Consider the following 14004-nt stretch of genomic DNA (forward strand, 5'->3'; position numbering starts at 1 on the left):
AGCCCAATCCGGTACCGGTCCAGCCCGATGCGGTACCGGTCCGGCCCAGTCCGGTCCCGGCTCTGATCCGGTACCGGTTCAGCCCAGTCCGGTACCGGTCCGGCCCAGTCCGGTCCCGGCTCTGCCTCCCCCACCGAGCACCGCCGGTGCGGCCTCACCCCGGTACCGCTCCGCGCTCTCCCCGGTGCTCCCGGCCCCGGCCCGAGGCCGGTGCTGCCCCGCCCGCTCCCGGTACCGGCTCCCCGCTCCGGCCCAGCCCCGCTCCCGGTCCTGCCTCCCGGGCAGCGCCCCCGGCCCCGCTCCGCTCCCGGTACCTGCCCGGGCCCGGCTCAGCCCCGCCCGCCCGCCGCCATCTTGGAGCGGAGGGCGCGGCGTGATGACGTCACGGGGCGGGGGCGCGGCGGGGGCGCGCTCCGGGCGGGCGGGGGCGGCCGGGCAGAACCGGGGGGGTCCCGAGGGGGCCCCGGAGCCGCTCGGTGACCCCGGGGCGGGGCACGGAACCCGCAACGACCCGGGACAGCCCGAGAGGGCGTGGTCTGCGTCAGCTCCGCCCCGAGGGGCGTGGTCTCACTGGGCGCCGTCGCCGTGGCAACCGCGCCTTGCCCCGCCCCTCTGTATAATTTTTTAATTTATTGGTGACGTCACGAAGAGACCGCGCTGTGATTGGGCGCGGGTTTGGTGGGGGCGTGTCCGCGCCACGTGCGCGTCCTTTTCCAGCGGCGGCTTTGCACGCATGCGCACCGTGTCTGCCCACACCCGTCATGGCGGCGCCCGCAGCTGCCCTTGCCCTTCGCAGCCGCGGCGCTCCCGCTCCGAGCCCGCGATGGCGGCACGCCTGCCCACACCCACCAAAGGGCCGCTCACTGCGCCTGCCCTTCCCGGCCACGGCGCCCTCCGCCCCCGCGCAGCGCCAAGGTCACGATGGCGGCGCGGCCGCCCACACCAACACGGCACAATGGCGCACCGCGCATGCGCAACATACACACTATACTAGATAGGGATCTGCCCGTACCCAACATGGCGGCGCCCACGGCGTCTGCCCGTCCCCGCCATGGCGCCCGCCGCGCATGCGCAGCGCCAAGGGCACGATGGCGGCGCTGCGGACGCTGTGGCGGCTCCGCGGCCCCTCGGGGCTGAGCGGGGTGCTCTGAGGCCTTTGAGGGCATCTAGGAGGGGTCCCGAGGCCTTTGGGGGGCGCAGGAGGGGTCCCGAGGCCTTTAGGGAGGATCTAGGGGTGCTCTGAGGCGTTTTGGGAGGCCCAGGAGGGGTCTCAGAGCCTTTAGAGGGGCTCTAGGGGTGCTCTGAGGCCTTTGGGGGGCCACAGGAGGGGTCTCAGGGGCTTTGGGATGGTCCTGGAGGGGTCCTGAGATTTTAAGTGGAGCTTAAGGAGGACTTTTGGGGGTAGTGAGGTGGTTTGGAGGTCACTCAGGGCGGTTTGGGGTCGCTCAGATCAGTTTGGGGGTCACCTAGGGCTGTATTAGGGTCACTCAGGACACTTTGGGGTCACTCAGGGCACTTTGGGGTCACTCAGGATCCCCACAAACCCTCAGCGGGTTCCGTCCCTCCCTGTCCCCAACATCTGGGGGGTTCTGTGCCCTCCCTGGGGGGACTGTCCTGATGTCCCTGAGCCCTCCCCGTGTCCCTGACTCCTCCCTGTGTCACCCCCGTGTCCCTGTGCCCTTTCTGGGGGGGTGTCTCTGTGTCCCTGACCCCTCCCTGTGTCACCCCCTTGTCCCCAAGCCCTTCCAGGGTTCTGTCCCCATGTCCCTGACCCTCTCAGGGTCCTGTCCCCATGTCCCTGACCCTCTCAGGGTCCTGTCCCCATGTCCCTGACCCTCTCAGGGTTCTGTCCCCATGTCCCTGACCCCTCTCAGGGTCCTGCCCCCGTGTCCTCCCGCTGTGTCCCTGGCCCCTGCTGTCCCCCCCCGTGTCCCTGAGCCCTGTCAGGTGGTTTGGAGGTCACTCAGGGCGGTTTGGGGTCGCTCAGATCAGTTTGGGGGTCACCTAGGGCTGTATTAGGGTCACTCAGGACACTTTGGGGTCACTCAGGGCACTTTGGGGTCACTCAGGATCCCCACAAACCCTCAGCGGGTTCCGTCCCTCCCTGTCCCCAACATCTGGGGGGTTCTGTGCCCTCCCTGGGGGGACTGTCCTGATGTCCCTGAGCCCTCCTTGTGTCCCTGACCCCTCCCAGGGTTCTGTCCCCATGTCTCTGACCCTCTCAGGGTTCTGTCCCCATGTCCCTGACCCCTCTCAGGGTCCTGTCCCCGTGTCCTCCCGCTGTGTCCCTGACCCCTGCTGTCCCCCACCGTGTCCCTGAGCCCTGTCACTGTCCCCCCCCCCAGACAAGGACCCCGTGGCCCACAAGAAGGTCTCCAGCCTGACCATCAACTTCGGGCCGCAGCACCCGGCGGCGCACGGGGTGCTGAGGCTGGTGCTGGAGCTGAGCGGGGAGACGGTGAAGCGCTGCGACCCCCACGTGGGGCTGCTGCACCGCGGCACCGAGAAACTCATCGAGTACAAGACATACCTGCAGGTGATCCTGGGATCCCCAGTTCCATGGGAATCCATCCCTGAAACCCCCATTGCCCTGATATCCTGAGATCCCATTGCCCTGTGACCCCCACACCACAGCGCTGAGAAACTCATCGAGTACAAGACCTACCTGCAGGTGATCCTGAGATCTCTGTGATCCCAAATTCCATGGGATCTCTGTCTCTGAAATCCCCATTTCCATGGGATCCCTGGGATCCCATTGCCCTGGGGTCCCTGTCACCCCCACGTGGGGCTGCTGCACCGCGGCACTGAGAAACTCATCGAGTACAAGACCTACCTGCAGGTGATCCTGGCATCCCCAATTCCATGGGAATCCATCCCTGAAACCCCCATTGCCCTGGGATTCCATTGCCCTGAGATCTCATTCCCATGACATCCCCATGTCCCTGTCACCCCCACGTGGGGCTGCTGCACCGCGGCACTGAGAAACTCATCGAGTACAAGACCTACCTGCAGGTGATCCTGGCATCCCTGAGAACCCTGAGATCCCTGGGATTCCCCTCCCTGAAATCCCCAATTCCCTGAGATCCCATTGCCCTGGGGTCCCTGTCACCCCCACGTGGGGCTGCTGCACCGCGGCACCGAGAAACTCATCGAGTACAAGACCTACCTGCAGGTGATCCTGGCATCCCTGGCATCCCCAATTCCATGGGATCCCTGTCCCTGAAATCCCCATTGCCCCGAGATCCCTGAGATCCCATTGCCCTGTGACCCCCACACCACAGCGCTGAGAAACTCAACCTGATTTCCCTGGGATCCCATTCCCACGGGGTCCCCACGTGGGGCTGCTGCACCGCGCCACCGAGAAACTCATCGAGTACAAGACCTACCTGGGGGTGATCCTGGGATCCCAAATTCCATGGGATCCCTGTCCCTGAAACCCCCATTGCCCTGGGATCCCTGTCCCTGTCACCCTTGTCACCCCCACATGGGGCTGCTGCACTGTGGCACTGAGAAACTCATCGAGTACAAGACCTACCTGGGGGTGATCCTGGCATCCCTGAGATCCCTGGGATTCCCCTCCCTGAAATCCCCAATTCCCTGAGATCCCATTCCCATGGGGTCCCCACGTGGGGCTGCTGCACCGTGATACTGAGGAACTCATCGAGAACAGGACCTACCTGGGGGTGATCCTGGGATCCCCAGTTCCTTGGGATCCCTGTTGCTGGGATCCCTGAGATCCCATTCCCTGAAACCCCCATTCCCATGGGATCCCCATTGCCCTGTGACCCCCACACCGCAGCACCGAGAAACTCATGGAGTACAAAACCCACCTGCAGGAGATCCTGGCATCCCCAATTCCATGGGATCCCAGTACTCCCAGCACTCCCAGTATTCCTGGCGCTCCCAGTATCTCCACTATTGCCACTACTCCTAGTGCTCCCAGTATTCCCAGTATTCCCATTATTCCCAATTATTCCCAGTCCTCCCAGCACTCCCAGTATTCCTGGCGCTCCCAGTATCTCCACTATTGCCACTACTCCTGTTACTCCCAGTATTCCCAGTATTCCCAATTATTTCCAGTCCTCCCAGTACTCCGCTGCTCCCAGTTCTCCCAGGACTCCCACTACTCCCAGCAGTCCCAGTACTCAAACACTCTCAGCAGTCTCAATACTCAAACACTCCCAGTGCTCCCAGTATCCCCAGTACTGCCCTGCTCCCAGTATCCCCAGTACTGCACTGCTCCCAGCCCTCCCAGTGCTCCCAGTATCCCCAGTATCCCCAGTACTGCACTGCTCCCAGCCCTCTCAGTGCTCCCAGTGTTCCCAGTGTCCCCAGTACTCCCAGTGTCCCCAGTACTGCACTGCTCCCAGCTCTCCCAGTGCTCCCAGTATCCCCAGTACTGCACAGCTCCCAGCTCTCCCAGTGCTCCCAGTATCCCCAGTACTGCACTGCTCCCAGTGCTCCCAGCCCTCCCAGTGCTCCCAGTATCCCCAGTTTGGGGGTTCCCGCAGGCCCTGCCCTACTTTGACCGCCTGGACTACGTGTCCATGATGTGCAACGAGCAGGCCTACTCCCTGGCCGTGGAGAAGCTGCTCAACATCCGGCCCCCTCCCCGGGCTCAGTGGATCCGAGGTGAGGCTCCCACAGCGTTCCCGGCTCCCTGGGCCCCCCGGGGTTTATGGGATCACCCCGTTTTTAACCCTTTTCCCCCCTTTTTTCAGTTCTCTTCGCCGAGATCACGCGGCTGCTGAACCACATCATGGCGGTGACCACGCACGCGCTGGACATCGGGGCCATGACCCCCTTCTTCTGGATGTTCGAGGAGAGGGAGAAGGTGGCTTTGGGGGATTTGGGGTTCGGGGGGCGGGCTTTGGGGGTGTGGGGGTGCTGAGCAGCAGCGGGGTCCCCTCTGTGCCCCCCAGATGTTCGAGTTCTACGAGCGCGTGTCGGGGGCGCGGATGCACGCGGCCTACGTGCGGCCCGGGGGCGTGCACCAGGTGAGGGGCTGGGCCTGCTGTGGGAACCCCATCCCTGGGAACCCCATTTCTGTGGGAACCCCATCCCTGGGAACCCCATTTCTGTGGGAACCCCATTCCTGTGGAAACCCCGTTCATGGGAACCCCATTCCCTGGGAACCCCATTCCTGTGGGAACCCCATTCACGGGAACCCCATCCCCGGGAACCCCATTCCCATGGGAACCCCATCCCTGGGAACCCCATTCCTGTGGGAGCCCCATTCCTGTGGGAACCCCATCCCTGGGAACCCCATTCCTGTGGGAACCCCATTCCTGGGAACCCCATTCCTGTGGGAATCCTATTCATGGGAACCCCATTCCTGGGAACCCCATTTCTGTGGGAACCCCATCCCTGGGCACCCCGTTTCCATGGGAACCCCATCCCCGGGAACCCCATTCCTGTGGGAACCCCATCCCTGGGAACCCCATTCCCACAGAAACCCCATTCCCATGGGAACCCCATTTCCAAGGGAGCCCCATTCCTCGGATCCCCATTCCCCTGGGCATCCCATTCCCACAGAAACCCTGCTCCTGGGATGTCTGTACCCCCCAGATCCCCATTCCCATGGGAACCCCATTATTTCCCTGGGATCCCCGTTCCCTTGGGACCCCACTCCTGTGCTGCCCCCATCCCTGGCACCCTCGGCGCCCCATTCCCCTGGGATCCCCCAATCCCTGGGACCCCCATCTGGCCCGCTCAGTGTGAGCCCCCTGCCCACATCCCGGTGCCACCTGAGCTCCCACCTGGCCCACGTGTCCCTCAAATTGCCCCTGTCCCACCTGTGCCAATCCCATCAATCCCACCAATCCCATCAATGCCACCTGTCCCAGTCCCACCTGTCCCAGCAATCCCAATCCCATCAATCCCACCTGTCCCACCTGTGCCTCCTGTGCCAGGACCTGCCCCTGGGGCTCATGGACGACATCTACGAGTTCGCCAAGAACTTTTCCATCCGGATCGACGAGGTGGAGGAGGTGAGGGGGAACCTGGGGATCTGGGGACAGCCAGGCTGCTGTCACCTGTCCCCTGTCACCTGGGAGGGGCAGGGTCGTCCCTCACAGCATGGCGGGGTGAGGTGACACGGATCGGGGTGGAGGGGGACAGGGACGGGTGACAGGTGTGAGAGGTGCCAGGGACAGGTGAGAGGTGCCAGGGACAGGTGAGGGCTGCCAGGGACAGGTGACAGTGCCATGGACAGGTGAGGGATGTGAGGGACTGGTGAGGAGTTCACAGGTGACAATGGCAGGGACTGGTGAGGGACAGATGAGGGGTTCACAGGTGATGGTGGCAGGGACAGGTGATGGTGGCAGGGACAGGTGATGGTGGCAGGGACAGGTGATGGTGGCAGGGACAGGTTTTGGTGTGAGGTGAGGACAGGTGAGGGACAGATGAGGGGTTCACAGGTGATGGTGGCAGGGACAGGTGACAGGTGTGAGGGGTGCCAGGGACAGGTGACAGTGCCATGGACAGGTGATGGTGGCAGGGACAGGTGAGGGGTGCACAGGTGATGGTGGCAGGGACAGGTTTTGGTGTGAGAGACACCTGCAAGGCACAAGGAACAGGTGCCAGAGCCAGGTGAGCATTTCCAGCACCAGGTGACAGTACCAGGGCCAGGTGAGAAGTGCAGGGCAGGTGCCAGGTGCGCCAGGCAGGTGCCAGGTGTGCCAGGTGTCCCCGGTGTCCCCAGATGCTGACCAACAACCGCATCTGGAAGAACCGCACCGTGGACATCGGCGTCATCACGGCCGAGGAGGCGCTCAACTACGGCTTCAGGTGAGCCGGGGGGCCCCAGGTGTGCCCCGCCCCGCGGCCGGGCGGGGCCAGCTCAGGGGCTCTTTTTGGGGTGTCCCAGCGGGGTGATGCTGCGGGGCTCCGGCATCAAGTGGGACCTGCGCAAGACGCAGCCCTACGACGTCTACGACCAGGTGGAGTTCGACGTGCCCATCGGCTCCAACGGCGACTGCTACGACAGGTACGGCCTCACTGCCCTGGGGCTGCCCCCCGTGCCCCTGGGGCTGCCCCCCGTGCCCCTGGGGCTGCCCCCTGTGCCCCTGGGGCTGCCAGTCCTGGGGGGCTGCCCCCCGTGCCCCCTGGGGCTGCCAGTCCTGGGAACCCTCCCCTGGTCCTTGGGATTGCTGTGCCGGGAATGGCTGATCCCACTGGATCCCCCACAGCAGGACCCCTGTCCCATGGGAACCCATCCTATGGAACCCCATCCCTTGGAACCCCATCCCTGGGACCCCAGGACCCCGATCCCATGGGAACCCATCCCATGGAACCCCATCCCTGGGACCCCAATCCCATGGGAACCCCATCCCTGGGACCCCCAGGACCCCCATCCCTGGTACCCCAATCCCATGGAAACTCCATCCCTGGGACCCCCAGGACCCCAATCCCATGGGAACCCCATCCCCAGGGACCCCCATCCCATGGGAAGCCCATCCCATGGGAACCCCATCCCCAGGGACCCCCATCCCATGGGAACCCCATCCCTCAGAGCCATCCTTGGTTCACCTCTTCCCTCAGGATCCCCCATTTTCCTGGGATTTCCCATTTCCCTGAACCCCCCCACTCCCCAGGATCCCCCATCCCAAATTCAGGGTGCAGGTACCTGTGCCAAGTGGAAAAGATCCCATATCCCAGTTTCGGGGTTCAGGGGGTCCCCTCAGTCCCAGTTTTTGGGGTGCAGGTACCTGTGCCGCGTGGAGGAGATGCGCCAGTCCCAGTTTTGGGGCACAGGGTGTCCCCATACCCCATTTTGGGGCACAGCAGATCCCCAATCTCCGTTTTGGGGTTCAGGGGGTCCCCCCAATCCCAGTTTTTGGGGTGCAGGTACCTGTGCCGCGTGGAGGAGATGCGCCAGTCCCAGTTTTGGGGCACAGGGTGTCCCCAGTCCCAGTTTTGGGGTGCAGTAGATCCCATACCCAGTTTTGGGGCACAGCAGATCCCATACCCGGTTTTGGGGTTCAGGGGGTCCCCCCAATCCCAGTTTCGGGGTGCAGGTACCTGTGCCGCGTGGAGGAGATGCGCCAGTCCCAGTTTTGGGGCACAGGGTGTCCCCAGTCCCAGTTTTGGGGTGCAGTAGATCCCATACCCAGTTTTGGGGCACAGCAGATCCCATACCCGGTTTTGGGGTTCAGGGGGTCCCCCCAATCCCAGTTTCGGGGTGCAGGTACCTGTGCCGCGTGGAGGAGATGCGCCAGTCCCAGTTTTGGGGCACAGGGTGTCCCCAGTCCCAGTTTTGGGGTGCAGTAGATCCCATACCCAGTTTTGGGGCACAGCAGATCCCATACCCGGTTTTGGGGTTCAGGGGGTCCCCCCAATCCCAGTTTCGGGGTGCAGGTACCTGTGCCGCGTGGAGGAGATGCGCCAGTCCCAGTTTTGGGGCACAGGGTGTCCCCAGTCCCAGTTTTGGGGTGCAGTAGATCCCATACCCAGTTTTGGGGCACAGCAGATCCCATACCCGGTTTTGGGGTTCAGGGGGTCCCCCCAATCCCAGTTTCGGGGTGCAGGTACCCCCATCCCTGGTACCCCAATCCCATGGAAACTCCATCCCTGGGACCCCCAGGACCCCAATCCCATGGGAACCCCATCCCCAGGGACCCCCATCCCATGGGAAGCCCATCCCTCAGAGCCATCCTTGGTTCACCTGTTCCCTCAGGATCCCCATTTTCCTGGGATTTCCCATTTCCCTGAACCCCCCACTCCCCAGGATCCCCCATCCCAAATTCAGGGTGCAGGTACCTGTGCCAAGTGGAAAAGATCCCATATCCCAGTTTCGGGGTTCAGGGGATCCCAAATCCCAGTTTCGGGGTGCAGGTACCTGTGCCGCGTGGAGGAGATGCGCCAGTCGCTGCGGATCATCCTGCAGTGCCTCAACAAGATGCCCCCCGGCGAGATCAAGGTGGACGACGCCAAAGTGTCACCCCCGAAACGCGCCGAGATGAAGGTGACGTGTCCCCAGACCCCTGGCACGGTGACACCAAAGCCTGGTGCCACCCAGGGCAGGTGGCACCAAGGCCTGGTGGCAGCCAGGGCAGGTGCCAGCTCGGCAGTGCCACCCCTGTTACCCCATTTTGGGGCACAGCAGATCCCCAATCTCCGTTTTGGGGTTCAGGGGGTCCCCCCAATCCCAGTTTCGGGGTGCAGGTACCTGTGCCGCGTGGAGGAGATGTGCCAGTCCCAGTTTTGGGGCACAGGGTGTCCCCAGTCCCAGTTTTGGGGTGCAGTAGATCCCATACCCAGTTTTGGGGCACAGCAGATCCCATACCCGGTTTTGGGGTTCAGGGGGTCCCCCCAATCCCAGTTTCGGGGTGCAGGTACCTGTGCCGCGTGGAGGAGATGCGCCAGTCCCAGTTTTGGGGCACAGGGTGTCCCCAATCCCCGTTTTGGGGTTCAGGGGATCCCCAATCCCAGTTTCGGGGTGCAGGTACCTGTGCCGCGTGGAGGAGATGCGCCAGTCCCAGTTTTGGGGCACAGGGTGTCCCCAATCCCCGTTTTGGGGTTCAGGGCTCCCCTCAATCCCAGTTTTGGGGTTCAGGGGATCCCCAATCCCAGTTTCGGGGTGCAGGTACCTGTGCCGCGTGGAGGAGATGCGCCAGTCGCTGCGGATCATCCTGCAGTGCCTCAACAAGATGCCACCCGGCGAGATCAAGGTGGACGACGCCAAAGTGTCACCCCCGAAACGCGCCGAGATGAAGGTGACGTGTCCCCAGACCCCCCCGGCACGGTGACACCGAGGGCAGGTGGCACCCAGGGCGGGTGGCACCAAGGCCTGGTGGCACCCAGGGCAGGTGCCAGCTCGGCAGTGCCACCCAGGGCAGGTGACACCAAAGTTTAGTGCCACCCAGGGCAGGTGGCAGCAAGGCCTGGTGGCACCAGGCCAGCTGGCACTGAGGGCAGGTGACACCAAGGGCAGGTGGCACCAAGGCCTGGTGGCAGCCAGGGCAGGTGCCAGCTCGGCAGTGCCACCCCTGTCCCCACAGACGTCCATGGAGTCCCTGATCCATCACTTCAAGCTCTACACCGAGGGCTACCAGGTGCCACCCGGGGCCACCTACACGGCCATCGAGGCCCCCAAGGTGACACCTCCTGTGTTTGTCCTTGGCACCGGCTCCGCCCCAGCCCTGTCACCGTGTCCCCAACCCTGTCCTTGTGTCCCCAACCCTGGTTTTGTGTCCCCATGACCTCAGTCATGTCCCCAACCCTGTTTTCATGACCACGACCCTGTCCCTGTGTCCCCAACCCTGTCCCCATGTCCCAGTCCATGTCCCCAGTCCTGTCCCCAACCCCATCCCCGTGTCCCCAGCCACATCCCCAACCTTGTCATCCTGTCCTTGTGTCCCTGACCCTGTCCCCAACCCTGTCCCCAATGTCCCCATTGTCCCCATGTCCCCATTGTCCCCATGTCCCCAACCCTGTCCCCATTGTCCCCATGTCCCCATTGTCCCCACAGGGGGAGTTCGGGGTGTACCTGGTGTCCGATGGCAGCAGCCGTCCCTATCGCTGCAAGATCAAAGCGCCCGGCTTCGCCCACCTGGTACGGCCTGGGCACACCTGGGCACACCTGGGGACACCTGGGGACACCTCAGGATACCTGGGGACAGCTGGGGGACACTGGTGGGATACCTGGGATACACCTGGGATACACCTGGGGACACCTGGGGACACCTCAGGATACCTGGGGACACCTGGGATACTCCTGGGGACAGCCTGGGGACACCTCAGGATACCTGGGCACACCTGAGGGACACCTGGGGATACCTGGGGGACACTTGGGGACATCTGGGCACACCTGGGGATATCTGGGATACACCCGGGGGACACCTGGGGACATCTAGGGGACACAGGGGGATACCTGGAGACACCTGGGGATATCTGGGATATACCTGGGGCACACCTGGGGGACATCTGGAGGACACCTGGGGACACTGGGGGATACCTGGGCACACCTGGGGTACACCTCAGGATATCTGGGGACACTTGGGCACACCTGGGGGACACTTGGGGACATCTGGGGGTACCTGGAGCACACCTGGGGGACACCTTGGCACACCTGGGCACATCTGGAGGACATCTGAGCACACTGGGGTGCACCTGGGCACACCTTGGGGACAGCCAGGGGCACCTTGGGGACACCTTGGGGACACCTGGGATACACCTGAGGGACACCTGGGCACACCTGGGGGACACTTGGGGACACCTTGGGGACACCTGGGGACACCAAGGCCTCAGGGAGGTGGGGACAGGGGACACTGGAGGGTCCCTCTGGGTGTGTTGCAGTGGGGGGTATGGAGGGTAATTAACCCCTGCGGGTTAATTGGGGTGCTGAGGGTTAATTGGGCTTCCCTGGGAGTTAATTAGGGATCCCTGGGGGTCGGTTAATTGGGGGTCCCTGGCAGTTAATTGGGGGTCCCTGTGGGGCTCTCCAGGGGTTAATTGGGGGGGTCCCTGTAAGTTGGTTAATTGGTGGTGCCTGGGAGTTAATTGGGGGTTAATTGGGGGTTAATTGGGGGTCCCTGGGGCGGTTCCCATGGGTTAATTGGGGGTTAATTGGGGGTCACTGTGCATTAATTGGGGATTAACTGGGGGTCCTCATGGTGGGGGGGGTTGAGGGGCTGTCTGTGGGTTAATTGGCTGTTAATTGGGTGTTAATTGGCTGTTAATTGGGCTTCCCCAGGCCGGGCTGGACAGGATGTCCCAGGGCCACATGCTGGCAGACGTGGTGGCCATCATTGGTGCGTCCCCCTCCCCTTTTGGGGTCCCTTCCCCCTTTTTGGGGGGTTCCCCTCCCCATTTTGGGGTTCCCCCCTCCCCTTTTGGGGTCCCTTCCCCCTTTTTGAGGGTCCCTTCCCCATTTTGGGGGTCCCTTCCCTGTTTCGGGTCCTCCTTCCCCATTTAATTGGGGGTCACTGTGCATTAATTGCGGATTAACTGGGGGTCCTCATGGTGGGGGGGGTTGAGGGGCTGTCTGTGGGTTAATTGGGTGTTAATTGGCTGTTAATTGGCTGTTAATTGGGTGTTAATTGGCTGTTAATTGGGCTTCCCCAGGCCGGGCTGGACAGGATGTCCCAGGGCCACATGCTGGCAGACGTGGTGGCCATCATTGGTGCGTCCCCCTCCCCTTTTGGGGTCCCCCCTCCCCTTTTGGGGTCCTTTCCCCCTTTTTGAGGGTCCCTTCCCCCTTTTGGGGGTCCCTTCCCTGTTTCGGGTCCTCCTTCCCCATTTTTGGGGTCTCCTTTGGTTCTGTTGGGGTTTTTTTTCCCCATTTTAGGGCCTCCTTCCCCATTTGTGGGATTTCTTCCCTTTTAGGGTTTCCCTCCCATTTTGGGGGTCGCTTCCCCAATTTTCCCCTACTGGAATCCTCCTTCCCTGTTTTGGGGGGGCTCCTCCCCCAGTTTGGGGGGGTTCTTGCCCAGTTTGGGGTCCCCTTCCCCACCTTTGGGGGTTTCCTTCCCCATTTGGGGGGGGTCTCCTCCCTTTTTAGGGTCTCCCTCCATTTTTAGGGCACCCCTTCCAGTTTTGGGGTCTCTTTATGCTTCCCCACATCCATTTCCCAATTTGGGGGGTTCTTGTCCAGTTCTGGGGTCTCCTTTCCCATTTTGGGTGGGGGGTCTCCCTCCCTCTTTAGGGTTTCCTTCTGTTTTTGGGGTCTTTTCTGTTTTTAGGGTCTCCCTTCCTTTTTGGGGTGCTCCTTCCAGTTTTGGGGTCTCTTTATGCTTCCCCACATCCATTTCCCAATTTGGGGGGTTCTTGTCCAGTTCTGGGGTCTCCTTTCCCATTTTGGGTGGGGGGTCTCCCTCCCTCTTTAGGGTTTCCTTCTGTTTTTGGGGTCTTTTCTGTTTTTAGGGTCTTCCTCCATTTTTGGGGTGCTCTTTCCAGTTTTGGGGTCTCTTTGTCTTTCCCTACATCCATTTCCCAATTTGGGGGGTTCTTGTCCAGTTTGGGGTCTCCTCTCCCACTTTTGGGGGGTCTCCTTTCCCATTTTGGGTGGGGGGTCTCCCTCCCTCTTTAGGGTTTCCTTCTGTTTTTAGGGTTTCCTTCCTTCTTCAGGGTTTCCTTCTGTTTTTAGGATCTCCCTCCCTTTTTGGGGCGCTCCTTCCACTTTTGGGGGTCTCCTTTCCCATTTTAGGGGGGTCTCCCTCCCTCTTTAGGGAGGGGGGTCTCCCTCCCTCTTCAGTGTTTCCTTCTGTTTTTAGGATTTCCTTCCTTCTTTAGGGTTTCCTTCTGTTTTTAGGATTTCCTTCCTTCTTTAGGGTTTCCTTCTGTTTTTAGGATTTCCTTCCTTCTTTAGGGTTTCCTTCTGTTTTTAGGATTTCCTTCCTTCTTTAGGGTTTCCTTCTGTTTTTAGGATTTCCTTCCTTCTTTAGGGTTTCCTTCTGTTTTTAGGATTTCCTTCCTTCTTTAGGGTTTCCTTCTGTTTTTAGGATCTCCCTCCCTTTTTGGGGTGCTCCTTCCAGTTCTGGGGTCCCCTTCCCCTTCCCAATTTTTGGGGTGGGGTCTCTCCCCAGTTCGGGGGTCTCCCCCCGTTTTGGGGTGCCCTGACCCCCTTTTCCCCCCGCAGGCACCCAGGACATCGTCTTTGGGGAAGTGGATCGATGAGGGGGGTCCCCGTTCCCTCTCGTGTGCTGCTGCATTTGGGGGTGCCCCCGCCCCCATTTCGGGTCAAATAAAGCCAGAATCGGGTCCTGAGCCTCCCTGTCCCCTTTGTCACCCCTTTGTCACCTCCTTCCCCAATTTGGGGGGGCTCATTTCCCCTTTTGGGGCCTCTCTCCCCAGTTTGGGGGGGCTCATTTCCCCTTTTGGGGTCGCCTTCCCTTTTTGGGGGTTTCCTTCCCCTTTTGGGGTCCTTTACCCTTTTGGGGTTTCCCTCCCCTTTTGAGGCCTCTCCAATTTGGGGGGCTCGTTTCCACTTTGGGGTCTCCCTCTCCTTTTGGGGTCTCTTCCCCTTTGGGGTCTCTTCCCCTTTGGGGTCGCCTTCCCTTTTTG

General features: G+C 61.9%; 1 protein-coding gene across 1 annotated transcript; it reads left to right on the forward strand.

The window, feature by feature from the left end:
- The first annotated feature begins 2206 nt into the window (after positions 1 to 2206).
- Positions 2207 to 13707, forward strand: NDUFS2 (NADH:ubiquinone oxidoreductase core subunit S2). The gene is made up of 13 exons (XM_039718219.1): positions 2207 to 2258; positions 2322 to 2536; positions 4512 to 4632; positions 4722 to 4834; positions 4923 to 4997; positions 5913 to 5990; positions 6704 to 6789; positions 6869 to 6988; positions 8836 to 8965; positions 10002 to 10097; positions 10472 to 10555; positions 11696 to 11753; positions 13580 to 13707. Exons 1-13 carry the CDS (start codon positions 2207 to 2209, stop codon positions 13615 to 13617), a joined length of 1266 nt encoding a protein of 421 aa, XP_039574153.1. The 3' UTR covers positions 13618 to 13707.
- Positions 13708 to 14004: the final 297 nt, after the last annotated feature.

This window comes from Passer montanus, unplaced genomic scaffold (assembly GCF_014805655.1).
Source record: "Passer montanus isolate IOZ18808 unplaced genomic scaffold, ASM1480565v1 scaffold398, whole genome shotgun sequence".
NCBI lineage: Eukaryota > Metazoa > Chordata > Aves > Passeriformes > Passeridae > Passer > Passer montanus.